We start from the raw sequence: 22,603 nt of genomic DNA on the forward strand, positions 1-22,603 counted from the left end.
CCTTTGCTCTCTTTGCGTGACACATGTATGCATCGTATGTATGTGACCAATGGGGCATGGCCTGTAGCATATTATAATAAACTCCAACACCATAAGACATGGCAGCATAAACGATGTGGAGGACGGGAAAAATAAACTTGAAACAGAAGAATGTTTACCGGTTGCTCAGGATAGAAAGGGGAAATCCAATGTGTGGAAGAAATTTGACTTAGTTGTGGAAGCTACTGGAGATCAAGAAAAACGAGGCTATATGAGCAAGCGCTGCCTGCATATGATGTGTACCAAACAGGTGTTGTCAGATTACAATATTTAAACAGAACGGTGTAAACGACACTAAATAAAATATAAGTGTACCGGGGAGTCTATTCTAACGAAAAAAGGTAAAGCCTTTATTAATGTAAAGACTAAAACAGTTGCATGCATTCGTGAATGGAATTGCCAACATGTTGCAGTTTATTTATTGTTTAGGCTAATTATTCAAGGCTCCCCTTGTTATGTCATTTTAAAACCTAAAATGCTTGATTGCATTTCAAGGTATGAATGACATTAACGAGTTATTGATTGATGCAGTAGCCTATAGGCTTTCTTGAAATATAGGCCTAAGTAAGGAACGGGAAGTAAGACAGCTAAACAAGATGCACTTTTAGGCCTACAGCTCGAAGGCTGCTATACTAAGCCTACTAATGATAATGGCATTACTTATTATTATAATGATGATTATAATAATAATAATTATAAGAATATCAAGAAAAGGAGGTATAGGAGCAAGAGCTGTGTGTCTAGCCTATTATGTGTGACTAACAGGTGCTGTTATATTACAATATTTCTGACCATTTGGAACAGTGTAAACAACACTGAATATATTATAAGTAATACCAGAGAGTATGTTGTAATTTTTTTAAAGATAAAAAACAGCCGAAATAGTTTTATCCAACATGTTGCAGTTGAGTGAGGCTTGAAGCTTACATAATCAGTAGGCTATTACACAAACCCTCAAACATATATATTTATGGATGATTTATAAAGCCAGGCACATTTAACAGTTAGGCTATTGATTATAGACCTAATTAAGTTGGGGTTTCCTCTCTCCTCTATTTTCTTAGATAATTAGGGCAAGAGATTTTCTCTTCTTACTCCTCTGCTGCCTGCACCGCATTGTTCTCAACACCAATATGCTGGGTAGCTTTGCTATTATGCACATAGCAACATAGTCCAGGAAAAGACGCCAGTTCAACGGCGCTCTGAAGATTATGTTTCAGAACCGCAGATACAACCGCTATCCAACGCAGGAGAAAGCGCATTTGTTATAAAATAATATTTTTTATTATTAATGTTGCTCAACCATATACAATTTCAGTAGCACGTCGTCGAGTAATGGGGATGCGTGGCCACAGCAATGGATTAGTCATCTGAGACATGCGTGAATCGGACGGGTGTATTGTGTCCATTTGCTACTGCTCAACTAAAGAAATGTCAATCGACCCCAAAAAATCAAGCCGTCGATTAAATCAGGTAACGCTAAGCTACTCTTGGGCTAGGATAAAAATACTTCCTGTTTATACTGATTGACCAACTTCCTCCCCATGTTTCTGTTCCAAATGCTATACCACCACCTGCTGAACTGGTGGTCATATTGCTTTGACATTGAAATCAAATTGTATTTGTCACATGCTTCGTAAAACAACTGGTCTAGACTAACTGTAAAATGCTTAGAGGTCCTTTTCCAACAATAGAGAGTTAAAGATAAAACAGAAATAGTGACACGAGGAATAAATACATGGTGAATAACAATGAGTAAAAATACCATGGTTATATACAGGCAGTACCAGTACAGAGTCAAAAGCACAGTATTTCTAGAGGGCATTATTTGTCACTATAAGTATATTGTGTTAATGTGTACCACATACACATTTTAAAACTACAAATAATAATCACCCAAAAAATAAATAATGCTGGATTGATGCAGACAAAATAACAATAAATCTTGATAAATTCTCCTATGTTTGGCTGTTTATTGGGTTCTGAGAACAACACATTACAACAATTTGTGTTTCAATGAAGACTTACAAATCATTGACATAAGTTATACGGAGTAGTTTAGCAAAGTGTGCCCCTTCAAGTTCTTCAAAGAGCATAGCTGTCACAGGCGGCTGAAGAACCTTCAGTAGAGGTTATAACCAGGGGGCAGTAGGGAATACGGTAAAAGAGCATACAACACTGATGTCTCCACTTGCTTGTTCCAATATGGGAAAGGCTTCAACTATTACGGAGACATCTAACTTCTATAGAGATGCATCTGCAATGAGACCCTGGCATTTTTTTGGAATGACTACCATGCACTCTTAGAAAAAAAGGTTCTGGATAGAACCGAAAAGGGTTCTATTTCTTGCTTCATACTGTTTATGGCACCCCATATATATGGGGTTCTTCACTGAACCAAAATGGGTTCCATATAGGGAACCAATTTCAGTTCTATATAGAACATTAAGGGGTGCCATATTGGAAGCAAGCATAGTACCCTTTTTGGTTGTATCCAGAACCATTTTTTTAAAGAGTGTGTCTTGGCCAGTCCATAATGACGATACAAGACTGACAGATAAAAACCAATTAGTTCCTAGGATTTACATGCAACTTTGTCTATGTGCTAAAACAAAGAAAGAAATTGGTTACTGCTTTAAGAACAATGTTTACAATGAACGTTTTTGTTTCCCTAAGAGCTTTCTCAAAAAAAGTCAAACATATTCAAACGTGTTTCTTTTACATTTTCCAACTTGTCCATTTCCTTTTCAACCTGATTTCACAATTAAATCTGGAAAAAATAACTTTTCTGAACAGGCTTAATTATTATTAAGGCCATTTATATAGAACTTGAACAGTAACAGTCCCTGCTATTAGTGAAGCCCCCGAGAACAAGATCTAAAACCTAGTGAGCTGTGTCCACATAATGGGAATACGACTTAGAGCACTTATAAAAGAACGCATAAAGATGATAATTGTTCGTTATCAAAATACTGCAGCTGATTATAATGATACCAAACTGAGGGGATGTATGCATTGGGACTACTGCAATATACCATTTCCGGTGCTATCTAAATTCACTATAAATACAAAAATAATATCACAACAATATCTTTCCGGCCATTTTGAGGAGTTTGGGGTTAGGCAGATAGGGGAAACAGAAGAGGAATATCATGGGAACAGAGGAGGCTGGTGGGAAGAGCTATAGGAGGATGGGCTCATTTTAATGGCTGGAATGGAATAAATGGAACAGCATCAAACATATGAAAACCACGTTTGACTCCGTTCCAATTATTCCATTCCAGCCATTACAATGAGCCTGTCTTCCTATAGCTCCTCCCACCACCATCCTCTGCATGGGAACACTGTCAGTGAAAGCCAAGGGGGATCACCAAACCAGTATATGTATTCAGAGGAAGAGCAGGTGGGAAGAAAGAGAGTGCATTAGGTATGGAAAACATTGGTCATACCCTTCATTTAATAGCATTAGATGTGGACGCAAATGATACAGTGCATTCACAAAGTATTCAGACCCATATATTTTTTTCCCACATTTTGTTACGTTACAGCCTTATTTTAAAATGGATTAATAATTTTTTCCCTCAGCAATCTACACATAATACCCTACAATGACAAAGCGAAAACAGGTTTTTCTACATTTTTGCAAATGTATTTATATATAAATATATATAAAACGTATTTACATAAGTAATCAGACCCTTTGCTATGAGACTCCAAATTGAGCTCAGGTGCATCCTGTTTCCATTGATCATCCTTGAGATGATTCTACAACTTGGAGTCCACCTGTGGTAAATTCAATTGATTGGACATGATTTGGAAAGGCACACAACTGTCTATATAAGGTCCCACAGTGCATGTCAGAGCAAAAACCAAGCCATGAGATCGAAGGAATTGTCCATAGAGCTCCGAGACATGATTGTGTCGAGGCACAGATCTGGGGAAGGGAACCAAACATTTATGAAGCATTCAAGGTCCCCAAGAACACAGTGGCCTCCATCATTCTTGAATAGGAGTTTGGAACCACCAAGACTCTTCATAGAGCTGGCCACCCGGCCAAACTGAGAAATCGGGGGAGAAGGGCCTTGGTCAGGGAGGTGACCATGAATCCTATGGTCACTCTGACAGAGCTGCAAAGTACCTCTGTGGAAATGGGAGAACCTTCCAGGAGGACAACCATCTTTGCAGCGCTCCACCAATCAGGCCTTTATGGAGAGTGGCCAGATGGAAGCCACCCCTCAGTAAAAGGCACGTTACAGCCCGCTTGGAGTTTGTCAAAAGGCACCTAAAGGACTCTCAGACCATGAGAAACCAGATTCTCTGGTCTGATGAAAGCAAGATTGAACTCTTTGGCCTGAATGCCAACCGTCACGTCTGGAGGAAACCTGGCGCCATCCCAACGGTGAAGCATGGTGGTGGCAGCATCATGCTGTGGGGATGTCAGGATCAAGGGAAAGATGAACGAGAGAGATCCTTGATGAAAACTTGCTCCAGTGTACTCAGGACTTCAGACTTGGGGCGAAGGTTCACCTTCCAACAGAACAATGACCCTAAGCACACAGCCAAGACAACGCAAGAGTGGCTTTGGGACAAGTCTCTGAATGTCCTTGAGTGGCCCAGCCAGTAAAATCTCTGGAGAGACCTGAAAATAGCTGTGCAGCAATGCTCCCCATCCAACCTGACAGAGCATGAGAGGATCTGCAGAGAATGGGAGAAACTCCCCAAATACAGGTGTGCCAAGCTCGTAGCATCATACCAAAAAGTCTCAAGGCTGTAATCGCCAAAGGTTCTTCAACAAAGTACTGAGTAAAGGGTCTGAATACTTATGTAAATGTCATATTTCAATTTATTTGTCAATTTATTTATTTCTAATAAATTTGCAAACATTTCTAAAAACCTGTATTTGCTTTGTCATTATGGGCTATTGCGTGTAGATTGATGAGGGTAAAAAACAATTTGATCAATTTTAGAAAGTCAAGTGGTCTGAATACTTTCCGAATACTGTACCAATAAGAGTGATCTATTGTGAAGAGAATACGAGGGATCCTTGGCGAATAGGAGGGAGATATACTGTTACAAAGGGAGGGTTACATGATGATGGGTAAGAGAGAAATTTGATAAATAGGACTACATGTGGAAAGATTGGATGAGAGAGCAGTCAAACAGTAGCACAATGGCAAGATGCATATGGCCAATGATAGGTTGGGAGATACGTCAGTCAAAGGTTACTAAGTGACTCTGATGTCCACGAAGTGAAGTGATGTCCACAAGTTAAATGATAGGGCGAGAGATGTGTCAATCAGAGGGTGGATGGTCGGTCAGAGATGGGAAACACAGGTGAGCTGTCAGGCTGTGGGGTCATAAAGCTCGACGCCAGACGAGGGCAGGTGCAAATGTCCACCGGTCACACTGGGGAGCACAGAGAGGTCTGGTAGGTTGCTGAGATGAGAACGCAGATCCTTCCGTACCTGGGTCACCCGCGCCAGCTTGCGCTTGTACTCCTGAAACAACAAGAATAGGTGTGAGGAATAATGTGACATTTTTTTGTACAACATTAGAATTGGAGTTGGATATGCTGTTCAATTGTTAGACATCATTTTGGAGTTCACTGTAAACCTTGTAGCTCATTGTGAACCTTGTAGCACAATGGTTCGGAAAGGGAGGATTTACAAAGAAACTTGGACACATCAGAGTAAACTGACATTCAATCATTTCCGTTTTATTGTGAACCCCTATTTACTTTTATAAGTGGCTAAAATATAACATTTTGAATGAAAAAGTGAGTTGTAGGTGGTCTTATATTATTAGTGTGTGTTAGTATTTTGTTTATTTTTTACTAGAAATCATCATCATCCTACATCAACCTCTCACATCAGGATCACAGAGGGATGGCAAGGTAAATATTTCTGAAGGACCTTTACTATAAACATTCCGTCTTTAAAGTTGTGAGCTATGAAATCCTTTCATTACATTTCAAGTCACAGAAATAGTAGTGTTCGATCCATTCATTTATTTACTACAGAGAAAAACAGAGGCGTTTCCTTATCTCCTATTTTTAGAGTAGTGTGACTAATCTAAATATTCAAATAAGCATTAAAGCCAAATCAATAGTACAGTATGGGAGAAATGCAACCTTATAGGCAAGTCAAGGATATGCTAAGGCCTGTAACCAAGACCCAGTTTGACAAACAACCCCTTACCAATTGAAGTGTCAGACTCCCCTTCGCTAGCATTGACCCAGTCATGTCGTTAACCCATAGCCTGAATGTGGGGGAGTAAAACCACCCTGAACCCAGAGTACAAGGTGAGCCAGAAAATAGTCAAAGCCAAAAGACCCATCACTAGAAGGCATGTGTTCAGAACTGGTGGTGGACAACTCTAGTCCTGGGGAGCTGCAGAGTTCCACTTTTTATTCCAGCCAGGCTAACACACCTGATTAAACTCATTGTGGTCCAAATTAATATGGATTACTTTTATTATTACAAGGGATGATTTGGTGTGTTAGTGCTGAGCGGGATCAAAATACTTCCCATACTGCAGCCCTCCAGGACCAGAGTTGCCCACCCCTGGTTCAGGGGCTTGACAATTCAAATTGAGAAGAAACCAAAATCATATTTGCAGACCAGTAAAAAAAAGAAGATCAAACTATGAATATAATTTACACTTGCTGAAAATACCTTCAATGGCATTTTAAGTACCCCAGTATGAGTAAGAATATTATTTTGAATTTTAGATTCAGTTTATAACACTCTAGCCATCCTGGGGCGGCAGGGTAGCCTAGTGGTTAGAGCGTTGGACTAGTAACCGGAAGGTTGCAAGTTCAAACCCCCGAGCTGACAAGGTACAAATCTGTCGTTCTGCCCCTGAACAGGCAGTTAACCCACTGTTCCTAGGCCGTCATTGAAAATAAGAATTTGTTCTTAACTGACTTGCCTAGTTAAATAAAGGTAAAAATAATTTCAAATAAATGGGCAAATGTCACATGGGCCTGTCTGTGTGTTTAAGAGGCATAAGACATTTGACTCATATTGTACATTTGAGGCTACTGTTAAAGAGTACACATTTTAATAGCATTCAAGTACATTTTTCTGCTGTAGTTTTTGTGTTATTTTGTTGAAGTCATGACCTCACTGACTATTTGCAATGTAAAGTATCTGTTCATGAATGACTACCAAAGCTGGGTTTTAAAAATGTGTTTTAGTTATCTAATAACATAGCAGGTGAAGTTTGATTGTTTTTATGCTAAATATGTATTTAATATAATGACACTCAAAAGTAAAGTCAATCAAATTGGACTGGAGTAATGCAATGCAACCCCCACCAGTACAAACACAAGTAGCATCAAATAACAGCACTCACAGATTCAGTTTTAATTTCTCATTTATTTTTCTTTATTACAAGAGAGATTTGTTGAATTGCAGATACACTGCAGATACAGAGACCAGGAGACGTGATCTTGCTCAGTTCCTGTGGGTAAAGGCTGGACAGTTAACCATTCAGCAATTACAAAACAGTAAATTGTTCTCCACAGTGTATTAGAAACCAATGGAAATAGTGTGTTGTCGTTTTGCAAGCAATTGGGTGAGATTTCATCTTTGATAAAGCCTTCAGGGCCTGAACTAACCATGGGGGAGGAAGACACCACTGATAAGTGGAGAGAGGCATAATGACTTGAATCCTATCTTGAGGTAAACATGTAACTCAAACCATGGTGCAAATCTCCCATTGACAATGTGGGATTTGCATGAAAGGTCCAGTTAAGCATGTCTATGTCAAGCTTAGGAAAGGCCAAATGAGTTTAAACTGAACAACTATTTTGCCCCATGGATGTTTTTCTTTGGCAGGGCACAGAATATTAATATTCTTCAGAAGAGTTGCTTTTTGCCAAGCACTATTTTGAGCATTCTTTGTTCAATTCCATTGGTGAGATGCAAAACATACCATTGGAAAGGGTGAAATGATACAGGGCTACAAGAGGAAAATACATGTTACAAAAACAGAAACACACAAAGAGTGAATGAAACAACATGCGAGACAGACACAATGAAGATAGAGAATGATAGAAAAGGGTGTGTAGTGAAAAAAGAAAGGTGATTATTTACTTCAAGTTTCTGCTCGTTCTGCGCCAGGCCGTCCCTCTGGCTGTGTAGAAACAGGGTGAGCGTCCGCGTAAGCTGCCGCCGGTCGTCGATCTCCGCCGCCAAACGGCCGCTGAAGTCCGCCAGCAGCATGCATGCCTCCTCCACCAGCCTGGACAGGCGCTCACCCTGCTCTTTATCTGAAACACACAGAGGAGGGGGACAGAATGGTTGAATGGTTCATTGGGGCACATCTCATCCAACATTTGAGTGACTTCAATGATGACAAATGATATCAAGCACTGGTGTGTGTGTGTGTGTACACACATGTTTTACTATACTTGTGAGTACCAGAAGTCCTCACAAAAATAGCAAACCAACTAAAATTCAGAAGTGGGCACATTTTGCCGGTCCTCACTTGTAAAAGGGCTATTTTAGCCTTAGGAGTTAGGGTTAAGGTTAGAATTAGGGTTATGGGTCCAATCAAGTATAGTAAGACATACTTGTGTGCATGTGTGGGTCCAATGAGCATTGTTGGGTAAATTACATCCCCAACCTAACAGCCCTTCATCAGTTGTGGTTGACTGAGGTGGGACTTATCATGTGATTGAGAGATTTGTTAATTGTATGGCCAACTAATGTACAATGGGCTCTATTTTCGGCTGGCGTTAAGGTGGAGCTAGTGTTAAAACGCAAGTTAGTTTGCAATTTCGTCATTTAAAAACTGGTGCACTGGCATTTTCCATCCCTAACGCCAGGTACAGCAATTTACCAGTCTTACATCAGCTCACTTAACGCTCAAATGGGAGGGGTGGAAATATTTGAGGTGTGTCCTTAAAAACATGATCCAAGTTTCTATTTTCAAGCAGTGCTGATAGGATACTCAAATATAATGTTTGAGAGGCGTAGAACAGTGATCTGACATTCCCTTTCTATATATGCATTGTAGGCAGGCCCACATTATTTTAGTCATGCAGGTCCCGTTTTGGAAGTGCCCCCCGCCCACCCTACGTGTCCATACCATCATGAAAAGAGAACCTTGGTGAATACCGGTGAACCTCGTATTAAGAAGTTATCTGTAACCTGCAACAATTGCTTGTTTTCTGTTTAATATGTTCAAAACCCAAGCCTGCCCATAGGCCTACTATAACTAAGGCTGGTTCAACAGCAATGCGTGTCTTTTTTATCATTAGAGTTTACATTCATTCATTGTTGTTGTAAAGAAAAAGAAAAAGATTGAACTTTTATTACAATCAAAAACAAAACAAGCAGTCTTATTACAATGATTCACCTGGTTTTATGGTAACAACGTCCGTGGTGCACATGCAACTTCTGGGGATGTGAAAATGTGATCTGATCTGTAAGATGTTTCCGATTATGTTCATAAAACATAGGCCTATTTGGGAGCAGTATAACGTGAGTGGACATCCTCCCTTTCTCTTTATAGTGGATCTTTGTCCAGCCACTGTGACAAAGTTTGGATGTGTGTTAAACTCTCCATAGTCTGCGTTGTTTTAATATTATATACCCACGGGGAGAAATGATGGTGCCTGTTGTTTTGTTTAGAACTTGATTATAATTACTTGTTCTCTTTGTAGGCCTTATCAATAATGCATTTAATCTGTTTTTTTTACTATGTTTAGTATGTCCATGCTCAGCCATAATGCCATTTACAGTAGGCCTAGCCCCTATTTCAGTGTCTCAGCTATTGTAGCCACTTAGAACAATGTGGACTGCAAATTGCTTCATGTTAACTATTTAGCCAAGATTGGTCTACATTTTGTTATTTCGTTTCTGTAAGCCATTTAACAAACTATAAAACGGACTAACATTGGAATTGGAGTTGATTCCAAGGCAATACATAAAAGACCATAAATACACAACTTGAAGCAAACCACATATTTCGCCATGGCGCACATTCTGATTGGCCAGTGAGGCCTCGACACACTCACACCGTGTTAATTCATCAAAACCCAGCCCTTTCACTCCAACGCCAATTGTACGTGAAAATAACATAAATATTTCTGACGCAACCCTGAACATATAGCGCTACCGGCGGCACTTAGATTTACAATTGCGTTAGGTTTGTTAAAATAAAGCCCAGTATGTTTAACAACATATATTTAACCTTTATTTAACTAGGCAAGTTAGTTAAGAATAAATTCTTATTTTACATTGGCGGGCCAAACCATCCCCTAACCCGAACGGGCAAATTGTGCGCTGCACTATGGGACTCCCGATCACGGCCGTTTGTGATACAGCCCGGGATCAAACCAGGGTCTGTAGTGACACCTCTAGCACTGAGATGCAGTGCCTTAGACCGCTGCGCCACTCGGGAGCCTTACATGTAAAACAACACATTTCACTGCACCTATATGGTGTATGTGACAAAACATTTTGGGTTTGTTTAACTGACTGTAAGTAGTATTTATATGTAGCATGGTGTCTGTCTTTGTTTTTCCCCAGAGGACAGCACTAACACGGTCCAGTCACTTCCAAAAACTAGGCTATACACACAGCTGGGTCAACTGCACCCTGTACGCCACCCCTTCCTACAACAGCATTCTCTGGAGCATGGCTGACTGTAGCGAATGGGAGTGTGGGATAGAGGTGTGTGCCAGGGCCTACCTGTGATCCTGTGCAGCAGTGACGTGTCCTGCACCTCAGCAGGCAAGGAGGAGATTCGCTGTCGCAGTGCTGAGTCCCCAGAGGCTGCATTCTCAAGCTCCTGCAGGGCCCGGATTAACTCTGCCGTCTGACGGGGAAGAGAGGGGCAGGCAGAGGAGAGGTAGAAAATGAGAGAAGAAGGGGAGAGTGAGGAGAGAGGGGGAGCAAAGTGTGAAGGAATGGGAGGTCAGGAAAATGGAGAGGAAAGGAGAAGGAAGAAATGACGGCGATGGGCGATAAAGCAGAATAGTCCCACATTGCAGTTAGAAAGTAGGTCAAACATCTAAAACAAAGAACTAACAAGGCAACTTGTCTTAACAAAGCCATGTGACTACTAAAACTATTAAATTATGTGGGATACTAAGAGGTAAATGCAATGAAAAATAACCTCTGTTTGGTTAAATTAATCTAGCCATTACACCCCCTGTGAGGGGTTGGGTTGGCCTGTACCTGTGGGGGCTCCGCGGGGGAGCTTTGGGAGGCCAAGTCCTGGTCGTCCAGTTGAATCTCCTCATACGGCCTCTTCTTGGCCTTCTTCTCTCCCACTGTGGAACATGTATACAGGGTGAGAGATCATGGGAACAGAGAGAGATGGAAAGAAGATGGCATGATACTATTTCACATCCTTTATTGACGCTCACGTATGTGAAGTAATGACTATGGAATGCCAATACCTCCTGTCAAGCATACTATGTTTTCAGATCAGAGTAGATGGAGGAAGGGACAGTGGAGAAAGCACCCCGTTTTCAGGGAGGAAGCCACTGAGCGTGGTGAGACAAACCGGAGGTGTCTTGGTTAGGAGGCTACTTACACAGGACGTGTGAGAGCTGGTCCAGCAGGTTGTTCTCATACACAGCCCTCTCCTGCCAGATGGACAGAACCCGTCCCAGCTGTTTCTTACAGGGGTCCTCTCCTTCCCTGCACGCACACATACACACGTCTAATTTCCATCAACAGGCTCATGCCCCAACTACTACTGTAGGGAAAACAGTGGGAGACAGATTTAATTGTGCATCTCACCCCTCACCTGGACACATGTTTGAAGGCATCAACAATGACAGGAGCAAAGTCCTGGGTGAACTCAGGTCCTTTCTTCTTGCTGTTCTGGATGACGTCGTTGGCGAGGTAGAGGAAGGTGAGCTTCCTGGATACCTTGGCTGCAGACACAGATCAGTCAACTGTGGGAAACTGATTTAGAGCAGAGTTAAACTATACAAAGCCTAGCAACACAGGCAAGTGTCAACAAATGCATCTGCTAGGCTTCAACTCAGTATACCTTTCTTAACACTCAGGCATACTACACAACATTAACTTAGAGCCCACTTAGGCCTTAACACGTAAACACAGGCTGACTATAAGAGCAGAAAAGTATGACGCTGCCTAATTTACATAGCCCACACATAATGCAGTTGACAAACAGGTGTTGTTATATAGCTCTATCGTATGAGGAAGATCTGTCTCTAGGCGAAGAGGGGTTTTTATTTCTCCAAGGCCAAGCAAAGAAACACATGCTTCTCCCTGGTTCATGTATTGAGAGAGCAAATCAACCCCAAGTGACATGACTCCCCCCTGTACACACACACACCATGGTGACAAGGAGCCCTTATGAAAAAGAGGACCTTTTAGGAACTGCACACCACTTCTAATTTAAATCCCAGCTCCATTAATGCGCAAGAGTCTATAAAGAGGGCCTAGATGTATCCTTCGCAATGGCTCACAGCTTTGATGTACCGACACTGAACTGTGAATTGGAGGTTTAGACAATCACTGACTGTACACAGCACAAAATCAGACTTTGTAGCTGTTCGTAAGGACTTGAAGCCAGAGATAAACCTTTTTGTGATTTGTGGTTAGTGAGCATCAAACACCAAGCGCAGCGATGACAACAGGAAATAAGAAACCTAGAAAATGTGACCACAACTCTGTCCACGAGTCGGCTACAGAGAACCCTCCAGGGCAGAGAAATGAGATGACATCCGATGCTATTCCCAGTCCAGAGAAGAGTCAGCAGCTCCCAAAATACAGAGGGCCAACTGGGATATCATTAGGCCAAAGGAAAATATAATTTACCCAAAGGAAAACCGAGAGCATGCATCAAAGTACCACTTCCTACCAACTAGCTATCACACAAGCTCAGACCTCATACATTTATATCTATGCAGTAGGCTAGATAAGATAGACAGGTACCGGTAAGTTAATGTCATACACAACAGATGGGTTTTTTAAAGCTTTATTTGACCAGGTATATTGATTTTACTAGGTAAGATATATGCCAATGCAGATTGTCCTATTCCCTAGTACATGTTATGCACATTCAACATCTGTGATCTGATCACCAATTTCACATGGCAAAACACTACAAATGACCTGAGCTCAATCAACAACAAAAACATTAAAGCCACCCTGCATCTTTCTACACATCAATTTGGAAGATATAACATTTTCCCAAAGGTATTCACACATTGAGACCTTGTGGCAGTGTAGTGTGAGAAATCCTTAGATACAAAGGTCATATATGTGTTTCTAGGTCTTCATTTTACTGTGAACTTTTATTGGCAAAGCAGGGAATGTAGGCCTAGATGAGTAAAATAGGTAGACTAATGTCACTGTCACCCTATTTCACAGATATAGCCCATGGCTCATGTGCAGCGATGCAGAGAAGTTCGTGGATCGGCACTTTATGAGCAGGTGCATGCAGCACACACAAGCGAACTACATGTGTAAACGATGATGGGCAGCAATGCTGACCCTTGGTCACATGTGGATTAGCTACCTTACCCTGCTTTTAAATTGAACATACTAGGAAATGTCTGACAGTGAAGTAGGGTCCCAATGCGAAGGGCTCTTTAGCTGTAACAAGACTGCCTGGTTTTAGGACTCAAATGACTAACTAGTAGCTACTGCCTTCTCGTTCACTGTCTGAGCAATCACTCCAATGACGTAACTTTGATATACAAATTAGCTAGGCAGTCCAACTAAATTTCAACTTTACAAAAGATTAGACTTGTGAGCTAACGTAGCTAGGTGGCAGCTGAGTGGCCTGAATGGGGCCTCGCATCAGTCTAGTTATCCATACAAGCAAAGACCTTGCTTAGCAGGGTGATCGTTAACCTCTGCACTTGAATGTAGACATGCCTCCACCGTGTGACGACGACTACCCCACCCTGGCACTGTAGGAGAGGAGCGAGCTAGCTAGCTAAACAACTAAAGTTAAGCTAACTAGCTAGTTAGTAAGCATTAATAACTACACTTTAATAACTACACTATGAGCAAAAAAAGTATCTAGCTACAGTAGCTAGACGTCATTTAAATGAGAGAAAAGTTAATGGCATATCGTTAGCTAACTAGTAGCTGACGTTAGTTGGGATGTGGTGTGAAAGAGCTGGCTAGCTACACTACAGTAACATTTGCAAGTAAACAAACATAAAATGTTATCTAACGTTAGCTACACTTAGACGGTTTACGTTCATTCCTAGCTAACTGAACAAAACTTGGAGATAAATGTTATTATTGATTAATATAGTTTAGCTAGCTAACATTACCTTTTTTCAATTCGTTGAACCAAACGTTGACGATGGTCTTCGAGTGTTTTCTATGATGGATAAGCCACAGTGACAGAGTCTGGACACTTTGTTGGGAATTGCTAAGCTCCGATAGTTTCTTTTCCAAAGCTGCCTCTGAAAAGGCCGACATGTCAACGATAATGTCAAATAATGAGAAAATAGTTTTCTACCAGATGTTGGATGCTAGCTAGGTCATACAGCTAAGGTTAGCAATCTACCTAGCTAGCTAGCTAGCACTCAATGTGTTGTGCAAAAGCTACCGCCCTGTGACTACCGACGGACGCAGGGTCATTTGTGTCTGTTTAGAGTAAAATGTATCTAAAGTATACACCACGGTTGCCAGGTCTAGCTTAAACGTATATATACTAATGACCTCTGAATACCCTCCCACAAAATTGTTATTTCGCAGCAAGAGAGGAATTGCCACATTTGTCCATTTAACCATTTTTCTATAAGCAAATTAAAAAGGAATATCGAAGTAATTTTGATCAACCTAGGCTAAGAAGCAAACTTCGGTTTACAATTAAAATAATAATTATTGCAAGTTTAAGAATATGTCGCAAGAGAAAAGATAAATCACACTTACTAAACTCTCCAGATCATTTTCCATCAATGGATGTTGATTTAATTTGTTTTGACAGTTATGATTAAAGCAATAAGGCCCGAGGAGGTGTGGTATATGGCCAATATACCACAGCGAAGGGTTGTTCTTAAGACATAGCCCTTACCTGTGGTATATTGGCCATATACAGTGCATTCGGAAAGTATTCAGACCGCTTGACTTTTACAGTTACAGTAAAAGTTACAGTTACAGCCTTATTAAAAAATGTATGAAAGTTTTTTTCATTCATCAATTTAAAAAAAACACACCCCATAATGACAAAGAAAAAACAGGTCTTTATACATTTTATAAAATAAAATATCACATGACAATTCAGACCCTTTACTCAGCACTTTGTTGAAGCACCTTTGGCAGCGATTACAGCCTCAAGTCTTCTTGGGTATGAAGCTAAAAGCTTGGCACACCTGTATTTGGGGAGTTTCTCCCATTCTTCTCTGCAGGTCCTCTCAAGTTCTGTCAAGTTGGATGGAGAGCCTCTCTCCACAGCTATTTTCAGGTCTCTTCAGGAATTTTCGATCGGGTTCAAGTCCAGGCTCTGGCTGGGCCACTCAAGGACATTCAGAGACTTGTCCCGAAGTCACTCTTGCGTTGTCTTTGCTGGGCCCAAGTGGCGCAGCAGTCTAAGGCACTGCATCTCAGTGCAAGAGGTGACACTGGTTCGAATCCAGGCTTAATCACATCCGGCCATGATTGGGAGTCTTTTTATTTCAATAGGCATAGGTTATTGACTAATATCTGGGTTTATAATTGCAATTCAACTTTGCAATGGTTTGCTGAGCTAGATGCAGGTAGCCTATAGACCCTGTCAGGCAGACATCTCATTTCAGGGAAAAGTCCACAATGAAACGGGCATTAAATGTGGAGAATGATACATTTGCGATAGAGCTGTGACCATGATCACAATTGATGACTTCCAATTTAATTAACCAAATATGGCCATTAACAATGGCATAATAACACAAGGCTACAACAATAAATGAGTTATAGGCAATTCATTAAAACTGTTTACCAGCTCCAGGTGGGCTGCACAAGTGGCACAAATTGATATCGTAAATTCAACATATTTATTGTAGCAAATGGTAGGCTATACAATGCCATTCCATATCAATTAATAGCCTACTTGATGGCCAACAAATGCAAATGTCCCCCATCATTCTCCACATTTAATGTCATTTTCATTGTGGACTTTTTCCCCATAACAGAAGCACGCGAGGGAGTTCCATAACTTCAATTTTAAACCCTAGAACTGAGCACAAGTAAAACCCTTAGCTTGACACGGTTATCCGTGAGAAAAGTCGGCATTAGAATGCAATTTAGAATGTATCTCAATCAATCAAATGTATTTATAAAGCCCTTATTTACATCAGCAGATGTCACAAAGTGCTATACAGGAACCCAGTCTAAAACCCCAAACAGTGCAGATGAAGTCGTTTTCCAATGCTTTGTTGCTGTTATCTAAGTTCTAAAGCGTTAATATGTTTCATGGAAAAATAATGTCTCCATAATGACATTTCTAAATAGCCTACCTACAACTGGTAAAAAATTGTCATGACGTGTTGCTCTGTCGCTGTGACTCAGCTGCCTCTGCAGCAGCACTATCTCAACCAGTGCTCTCAACGCACACACACACACCCCTTTGGCCCTCCCCCTCCCCTCCACTCCCCCTGTAACAGCCTAGTCACTGCCTGATAGTCAGCAGCAGCAGGTCACAATGAAATATACTGTATTAATATTTTTAAAGATAAATGCCATGGCAGCCGCAGTGCAATTTAGAATTATTCCAAAAACCCGCCCCCTACGATCACTAGATTTTCACCAGCGACATCGTTTTCAAAGTAGCCCAATTGGCTAGAATATCATGAACATGGCAACCCTGAATTTTTTTAAAACATTTTTTGTTTAACCTTCATTTAACTAGGAAAGTCAGTTTAGAACAAATTCGTATTTACAATGATGGCCTACCCCGGCCAAAGCTGTGCCAATTGTGCGCCGCTGGGACTCCAATCACGGCCAGGTGTGATACAGCCTGGATTCGAACCAGGGTGTCTGTAGTGACGCCCCAAGCACTGAGATGCAGTGCCTTAGACCGCTGCGCTGCGATAAACACACTGGCCCTGTTAAATTTATGTGAATGTCTATTTCTGTATTTTCATTGGGTCATTCTAGAAGGAAGGCGGGATCTGGCTAGTAAAACATTGTTAGTGTTTCATTCTTACATTCTCAAGAACTGTGTTGGTGTTACAGGATGAAGACCAAATCAATGATTTCAAGAGATATTTCAGAAAACTATCATGAAAAAGACACAGAGACATTTGATTACAGTTAGAAACACAATATTTAAAATTTGGTCTGTTTATGGAATAAGGATAGGGTAAAGGCTACATGGCAGGGACACTGACAGCACCACGTGATTGATCACAGAGGAACTTCCTCATCCTCAGACAGGTGGATTGTTGCGATCATTGTTAGCAGACAGAATGATTGTGGGCCTGTGGATGACAAGGTGGCGTTTAGAAGTGTCCTGGTAGTCAAAGTAATTGAGGTTGAGTTTCGTCGCTATCCTCTTGCCCTGGCACTCCAACAGCTGTGAAATAAATATACAAATATTCTGTAATATTAGTGGATGAGCAAGGGAAGGAATGGGCAGTGATATAGACAACATACTACATTATGGTCAGATGTTTACTAAAATATATGATTGGTTGATGAGAAGTAGGCCAGGGCCCATATCTAGGATCAGTTTTTTCTTCTAGATCATAATGAATAGGATTATATGGACAGATCCTAGATCAGCAATCCTATTCTGAGACGCTTCGTCACATTGTGGCAATAGTAATTCTATTCAGCAATGATACCTCATATTTCTCTGAGAAGCCACTGAGTTCCCTCTCTTCAATCTTGTATCCATTCAGCATCAGCTTGTACATCAGCAGTACCTGTCCTGAAATGATGTCATGAACATTTGCCTGCAATGCCTTGAAACTTAAATCAGTCCTTTTACTGGACATCCATTCAAACTATCTCTTCACTTTTGTTTTGATTATCTGAGCACCATTAGCCCATGACTGATATGAATGATCACAATTCCCCACTGACAGAAAAGGAGTAACAGTACTTGGACCTCACCACTCTTCTGCGCTATCATGCGTATGTAGATCTGGTGCAAGGGGCCCCTGTGGCGTAGGTGTGTGTGGATGTAGTAGCGGTACTCCTTCTTCTTGTGATCGATCACCAGGCGCCGGCGGAAGGCCCCGGAACAGACCAGCCACAGAGAGAGACACATGCTGAACACCAGGAACCCAGTATACTTGTGATGGTCCTGAACCAGGAAGAGGTAAGCTTAAAGGTTATGGTAAAGGTCAGTCGATGACTGAAGAAAGGACTAGGACAACAGTTAATGGTATGAGATTTATAACTGCTCACAAAAGGAAAACTAAACATGTGAGATGTGTTTACAATTCTCCCTTTTCAACCCGTATTAAAAAAAGAGAAATAGCATGTCGGGCAATTTCAGGTTGTGTGCCTATTCCTCATGGGAGCACTCACACACCCCAAACTCCATGTTCATGTAACAGGCAGTTCCAATGGTGGAAGCGATCAGTAGCAGTGAACCTTTCCAGATGTTTTCATGCAGGTATTCAAGAACAAACACTGCAAAAAATCATATCACCATCAACCAGAAAACCAACCAAAGGACCATTTGAAAACAAATCAACTGAAACAAAATAATTTGAGATAGCAATAAAAAACAGTTAAATAGAAATGAGAGACGTCAACGATAGATCTCTTACCGTCCTTCACTATAGCGAATGGATAGCAAGGGTTGTTCTTGATCTTATCTGTGAGTGCTTGCTCAGTGGCATTGAACTGATGGTCCCACGTGCCAAAAATCCCGATAGTCATGGTGTTAAGCTAACAGGCTAAATGGAGAGGGTTACATGAGAGAAAACACAATGTCAATAATTGAAAGTTGCACTACAGTGTCATTTTAGTGTAAAGAGTGTATCATGCAAAATACTCACACTCGTTGTTATGCATGTTTTAGTCAAAAATACATGATGTTCTGTAACCAAATCCCTAAACCTTCTGCCTCATACAGTGGAAGATGGAAGACAGTAAATTGACAACAATAGGTTGTCATGGTAACTAAATAATTATTGTTGTCTGATTACATTCTAGAGCCCTATTATTTCTATTCTACTGAGCTCCCCTAAAACAGAAAGTGTTCATAGCCCAGAGCTGTGAGCTGAAATGTCTTACAGCGTTCACAATGATTCTCTAGGGTTGCAGTTTTGCTAAATCTGTCCTCAGGGAGTTAAATGTGGTGTGATCACCAATTTTAGCATCACGTGAATGTGCTCAATAGCAAGGTCCATATAGCATGCACAGTCGATTTTGTATTTTCACTCGTTCAATTTGCAAAGAAAGGAATCCGTTAACTCACAATAAACGTTGTTTCAACGAGTCAAATGACGTTCGTGTGGATTCCTCAGAGATCCTAGAAGGTAACAAGACTTCACCATATCATTAAGGGTGTAGTATATCCTATAGGACACCATATTTGGTCAAAGAGAAATGCCTTCATGGCACGGCGATGACGCGGGCGCTCAACACCTGAATGACTGTATCTTTGTCAAAACAGCACTGTCACGACTTCTGCCAAAGTCGGTCCCTCTCCTTGTTCGGGCGGCGTTCGGCGGTAGACGTCACCGGTCTTCTAGCCATCGCCGATCCACCTTTAATTTTCCATTTGTTTTGTCTTCCCACACACCTGGTTTAACTTCCATCATTACATGTTGTGTATTTAACCCTCTGTTCCCCCCATGTCCTTGTCCGGAATTGTTTATTGTAGTGCTTGTGCACGTTATGCTGGTGTGTAACGGGTTTTGTTTACCCATTTATTTATTGTTCTGTTTACGGTGGTTTTGTTTATTAAACTGCGCCGTTGTAAATCAGTTTTTGCTCTCCTGCGCCTGACTTCTTTGCCGCCAGTACGCACCCCCTACAAGCACCAATTGGGGTAAAACAGAGCTAGCTGGATAGCCAATGAGCTGGGCTTTACGGGAGTATCCGGAAACCATGTATATGTCGTAAAATGTAGCTACTAACCTTGTACGACAGCATGCCTTTTCATTTTGGACAAAAATTATAAATATACTCAGTTATAAAGTTCTGAAAACTGGTTGTTTTGCAAATGTTGAACTTATAATATGGCTACTAATACTTGGAAAGCTAAATCAAAGTCCAAGTATACAGATTTGACGATATTCTTGCAGAAAAATGTTATATGAATGTGAATGTCTCCATCATGATTTGCCCATCTTGTGGACACTATCGGAATTACAACCAGAGTGATGGCAAGAACTGTGACCTTTCTCTTGCATTTCAAAGATGGTGATAGAAAATGACCGGTTGTTTTTTCTTTGTATTTTATTCCATTGTTTTATATTCTCCTACATTTAATTCACATTTACACAAACTTCAAAGTGTTTCCTTTGAAATGGTACCAAGAATATGCATATCCTTGCTTCAGGGCTTGAGCTACAGGCAGTAAGATGTCATTTAAGCGAAAATTGAAAAAAAGGGGGCTATCCCTAAGAAGATTTATTAAATGGACACAACATTGGCATTGAGGAATACACCACATCAGTCATCGGCTTCATCAATAAGTGTATCGATGACGCAGTGACTGTACGTATGTACATATCCCAACCAGAAGCCATGGATTACAGGCAACACCCGCATTGAGCTAAAGGCTAGAGCTGCCACTTTCAAGGAGCGGGAGACTGATCTGGACTCTTATAAGAAATCCCGCTCAGATAAACCATCAAACACGGGCTGGTTTACACCGGCTACACCGACTCTCTGCTACACCGGCTCTGACGCTCATCAGATGTGACAGGGCTTGAAAACTATTATGGACTCCAAAAGGAAACCCAGACGCAAGCTGCCCAGTGATGCGAGCCTAACAGACGAGCTAAATGCCTTTTATGCTCGCTTCGAGGCAAGCAACACTTGCACGAGAGCACCAGCTGTTCTGGATGCACCACTTGGATTTGATTTGACAACAGACCAAAACCTGAAGGGAGATAACAATTGTATGCATGCTGCATCATTAGCCATAAAACATAACATTACATTTACATTTAAGTCATTTAGCAGACGCTCTTATCCAGAGCGACTTACAAATTGGTGCGTTCACCTTAAGACATCCAGTGGAACAGCCACTTTACAATAGTGCATCTAAATCTTTTAAGGGGGGGGTGAGAAGGATTACTTTATCCTATCCTAGGTATTCCTGAAAGAGGTGGGGTTTCAGGTGTCTCCGGAAGGTGGTGATTGACTCCGCTGTCCTGGCGTCGTGAGGGAGTTTGTTCCACCATTGGGGGGCCAGAGCAGCGAACAGTTTTGACTGGGCTGCGCGGGAACTGTACTTCCTCAGTGGTAGGGAGGCGAGCAGGCCAGAGGTGGATGAACGCAGTGCCCTTGATTGGGTGTAGGGCCTGATCAGAGCCTGGAGGTACTGAGGTGCTGTTCCCCTCACAGCTCCGTAGGCAAGCACCATGGTCTTGTAGCGGATGCGAGCTTCAACTGGAAGCCAGTGGAGAGAGCGGAGGAGCGGGGTGACGTGAGAGAACTTGGGAAGGTTGAACACCAGACGGGCTGCGGCATTCTGGATGAGTTGTAGGGTTTAATGGCACAGGCAGGGAGCCCAGCCAACAGCGAGTTGCAGTAATCCAGACGGGAGATGACAAGTGCCTGGATTAGGACCTGCGCTGCTTCCTGTGTGAGGCAGGGTCGTACTCTGCGGATGTTGTAGAGCATGAACCTACAAGAACGGGCCACCGCCTTGATGTTAGTTGAGAACGACAGGGTGTTGTCCAGGATCACGCCAAGGTTCTTAGCGCTCTGGGAGGAGGACACAATGGAGTTGTCAACCGTGATGGCGAGATCATGGAATGGGCAGTCCTTCCCGGGAGGAAGAGCAGCTCCGTCTTGCCGAGGTTCAGCTTGAGGTGGTGATCCGTCATCCACACTGATATGTCTGCCAGACATGCAGAGATGCGATTCGCCACCTGGTCATCAGAAGGGGGAAAGGAGAAGATTAATTGTGTGTCGTCTGCATAGCAATGATAGGAGAGACCATGTGAGGTTATGACAGAGCCAAGTGACTTGGTGTATAGCGAGAATAGGAGAGGGCCTAGAACAGAGCCCTGGGGACGCCAGTGGTGAGAGCGCGTGGTGAGGAGACAGATTCTCGCCACGCCACCTGGTAGGAGCGACCTGTCAGGTAGGACGCAATCCAAGCGTGGGCCGCGCCGGAGATGCCCAACTCGGAGAGGGTGGAGAGGAGGATCTGATGGTTCACAGTATCGAAGGCAGCCGATAGGTCTAGAAGGATGAGAGCAGAGGAGAGAGAGTTAGCTTTAGCAGTGCGGAGGGCCTCCGTGATACAGAGAAGAGCAGTCTCAGTTGAATGACTAGTCTTGAAACCTGACTGATTTGGATCAAGAAGGTCATTCTGAGAGAGATAGCGGGAGAGCTGGCCAAGGACGGCACGTTCGAGAGTTTTGGAGAGAAAAGAAAGAAGGGATACTGGTCTGTAGTTGTTGACATCGGAGGGATCGAGTGTAGGT

At 42.0% G+C, this 22,603-nt stretch overlaps 2 protein-coding genes across 4 annotated transcripts; both read right to left on the reverse strand.

Annotated features, from left to right (window-relative positions):
• Nucleotides 1–1,988: 1,988 nt before the first annotated feature.
• Nucleotides 1,989–14,671, reverse strand: LOC115131294 (regulation of nuclear pre-mRNA domain-containing protein 1A). 2 transcript variants are annotated; one of them, XM_029662883.2, is made up of 7 exons: nucleotides 14,324–14,671; nucleotides 11,809–11,938; nucleotides 11,593–11,699; nucleotides 11,232–11,326; nucleotides 10,743–10,869; nucleotides 8,139–8,314; nucleotides 1,989–5,537 (listed from the first exon to the last, which is right to left on the reverse strand). In XM_029662883.2, the coding sequence occupies exons 1-7, from the start codon at nucleotides 14,472–14,474 to the stop codon at nucleotides 5,382–5,384; spliced, it is 942 nt and encodes a 313-aa protein (XP_029518743.1). In that variant the 5' UTR covers nucleotides 14,475–14,671; the 3' UTR covers nucleotides 1,989–5,381. The 2 variants fall into 2 exon arrangements, with proteins under 2 accessions (XP_029518743.1, XP_029518744.1); XM_029662884.2 differs by lacking the exon at nucleotides 1,989–5,537 and adding an exon at nucleotides 7,399–7,503 and having other exon boundaries at nucleotides 14,324–14,668.
• A 1,945-nt stretch (nucleotides 14,672–16,616) lies between these two features.
• Nucleotides 16,617–20,322, reverse strand: LOC115132684 (cation channel sperm-associated auxiliary subunit TMEM249). 2 transcript variants are annotated; one of them, XM_029665407.2, is made up of 6 exons: nucleotides 19,411–20,322; nucleotides 18,758–18,886; nucleotides 18,517–18,617; nucleotides 18,093–18,285; nucleotides 17,822–17,907; nucleotides 16,617–17,550 (listed from the first exon to the last, which is right to left on the reverse strand). In XM_029665407.2, exons 2-6 carry the CDS (start codon nucleotides 18,867–18,869, stop codon nucleotides 17,404–17,406), a joined length of 639 nt encoding a protein of 212 aa, XP_029521267.2. In that variant the 5' UTR covers nucleotides 18,870–18,886; nucleotides 19,411–20,322; the 3' UTR covers nucleotides 16,617–17,403. The 2 variants fall into 2 exon arrangements, with proteins under 2 accessions (XP_029521267.2, XP_029521266.2); XM_029665406.2 differs by lacking the exon at nucleotides 19,411–20,322 and adding an exon at nucleotides 18,989–19,392.
• Between the last annotated feature and the right edge of the window lie 2,281 nt (nucleotides 20,323–22,603).

The sequence above is a fragment of the Oncorhynchus nerka genome, linkage group LG7, assembly GCF_034236695.1.
Source record: "Oncorhynchus nerka isolate Pitt River linkage group LG7, Oner_Uvic_2.0, whole genome shotgun sequence".
In the NCBI taxonomy this organism is placed as follows: Eukaryota; Metazoa; Chordata; class Actinopteri; order Salmoniformes; family Salmonidae; genus Oncorhynchus; species Oncorhynchus nerka.